General features: G+C 45.4%; 1 protein-coding gene across 5 annotated transcripts in view; it reads right to left on the bottom strand.

The window, feature by feature from the left end:
* Positions 1 to 1,675, bottom strand: part of LOC101983921 — a 63,379-nt gene that overhangs the window by 32,327 nt on the left and 29,377 nt on the right. For all 5 annotated transcript variants that reach the window (XM_026787456.1, XM_026787455.1, XM_026787453.1 and 2 more), the window contains one exon: positions 1,227 to 1,365. In XM_026787456.1, coding sequence (XP_026643257.1) covers positions 1,227 to 1,365 — 139 coding nt within the window. The remainder of the gene's footprint in view (positions 1 to 1,226; positions 1,366 to 1,675) is intronic.

Genomic DNA, 1,675 nt, shown 5'->3' with positions numbered 1-1,675 from the left:
GCGCGCGCGTGCATGTATACAGGCAAGTGTGAAGACCACAGATCTGCCTCAAACATTCCCCACCTTGCTTTGTTTTGTTTTGTTCATAAGCATTACTGTCCTGCCATGGTATCAGGTCCCCTGGAACTGGAATTACAGACAGTTATGAGCTGCCATGTGGGTGCTGGGAATTGAATCCCCGTTCTCTGGAAGAACAATTAGTGCTCTCTCTACCACCCCCACACACACCTTATTTTTAAGATGGGTCTCTCAGTGCCCAGGAGCTCACCAGCTCAGCCAGCCTGACTGAGCATTGATCCCTGTGGACCGTTGGTCTACATCTCCTTGGGGCTGGGATTCTGCACTATTTCCACACTTGGCTTTTACATGACCTAGTCTGGAGACTGAATCAGGCCCTCTTGCTTGTACAGCTGAGTCAACTTCCCAGCACCCAGCCCCACACGTCTCTTTTATAAAATACGGATTTATGAAATATGGAAATCATTAAGGGCAAAGAACAGCTTTGACAGCAGTCACACTTCTAAATTGACCTTGGAAATTGCATTTTTTTTTACCTTCACCCAAAGGCATTTTCAACAATGAAAACCGTTTGTGAACTCTAACTCCTATGAACTGTTTAAACTGCTTGCCCAAGCCGCATGGCTTTCTGTGCTCATGCAGAAAGACAGCCTATGGGTTTCCCCAGACTTCAGTCCTGATGGCAGACGGACAGACAGCTCACTATTGAAAGCTGTACCACCCTGCGTCAGTTGGTCCACCCTCAGCAAGTCTCTCCCTCCCAGGCCCTGCGCACACAGACACAGGCAAAGTATCCTCCCCTCCGGCACCCCACCCGTCTGTCACATAACTGCACACTCGGTTCTTAGCAAGAAGTAAACAGTGAATAGTTATCAAAATGAATTTCTTCACTCTAGTGAGAGAGGTGGGAAGCCCTGGCAAGATCCAGGGGAAAAAACTCCGTAATTCTCCTTCCCCAGGGCCCGGTTCCCGGCAGTGCCAGCTCTGCTGACTCGACAGAAAGGAAAACCTTACCCACCTTAACCACTTTTCCTTCCTGGTGCTTATTTCATCACCAAAACCTTTGTCTTGTTACTAAAGTTATTAGAAATCAATACAGCTTTTAAATCTTTGATCACAGCTGAAACCCAGACCACAGGTCACTTCCTAGAGCCGTCTGCTAAAGGTAACAAACATCCCCAGTGTGGAGAGAAAAGAAATATACAAACACTTAAATCTTATCTTCTGGAGTTTTTCTTTAATTCCCACGCCAAGAGCTTCCTCCTGAACCAGCTTCCAGAAATCCTCATGGTCGGTCATGTTCTTCAGAACCCCACTTTTGGTCAGCTCGTTTTGCAACCCTGTAATCTTATTTTCAAAGAGAATGGGTATATAAATAAACACACACTGCACTCTGACGTTTCTAATGGCAAACCCTAGGATGAGTGAAAATGGCAGTCCTGTTTCTAAACACCAGAGTGCCTTCTGGGTGACTTTGGCTTACCTCAGCTCAGCGTCCCTGTCACGATTGACACAGAATTAATACTACCCATCACATGTTTCAAGTTTTCTGTCTGAAAACTCTGCATTCATTTGCATTTCAACAGTTAAAGGGAACAATCAGAAGGCAGGCAGTCCAATTTCTTTCTTTTCTTTTTTCTTTTTTCTTTTTTTTTTT

Source organism: Microtus ochrogaster, linkage group LG9 (genome assembly GCF_000317375.1).
Source record: "Microtus ochrogaster isolate Prairie Vole_2 linkage group LG9, MicOch1.0, whole genome shotgun sequence".
Classification (NCBI taxonomy): domain Eukaryota; kingdom Metazoa; phylum Chordata; class Mammalia; order Rodentia; family Cricetidae; genus Microtus; species Microtus ochrogaster.
The sequence above is the reverse complement of the archived record's forward strand: the minus strand, read 5'-3'. Positions and strand labels throughout refer to the sequence as shown.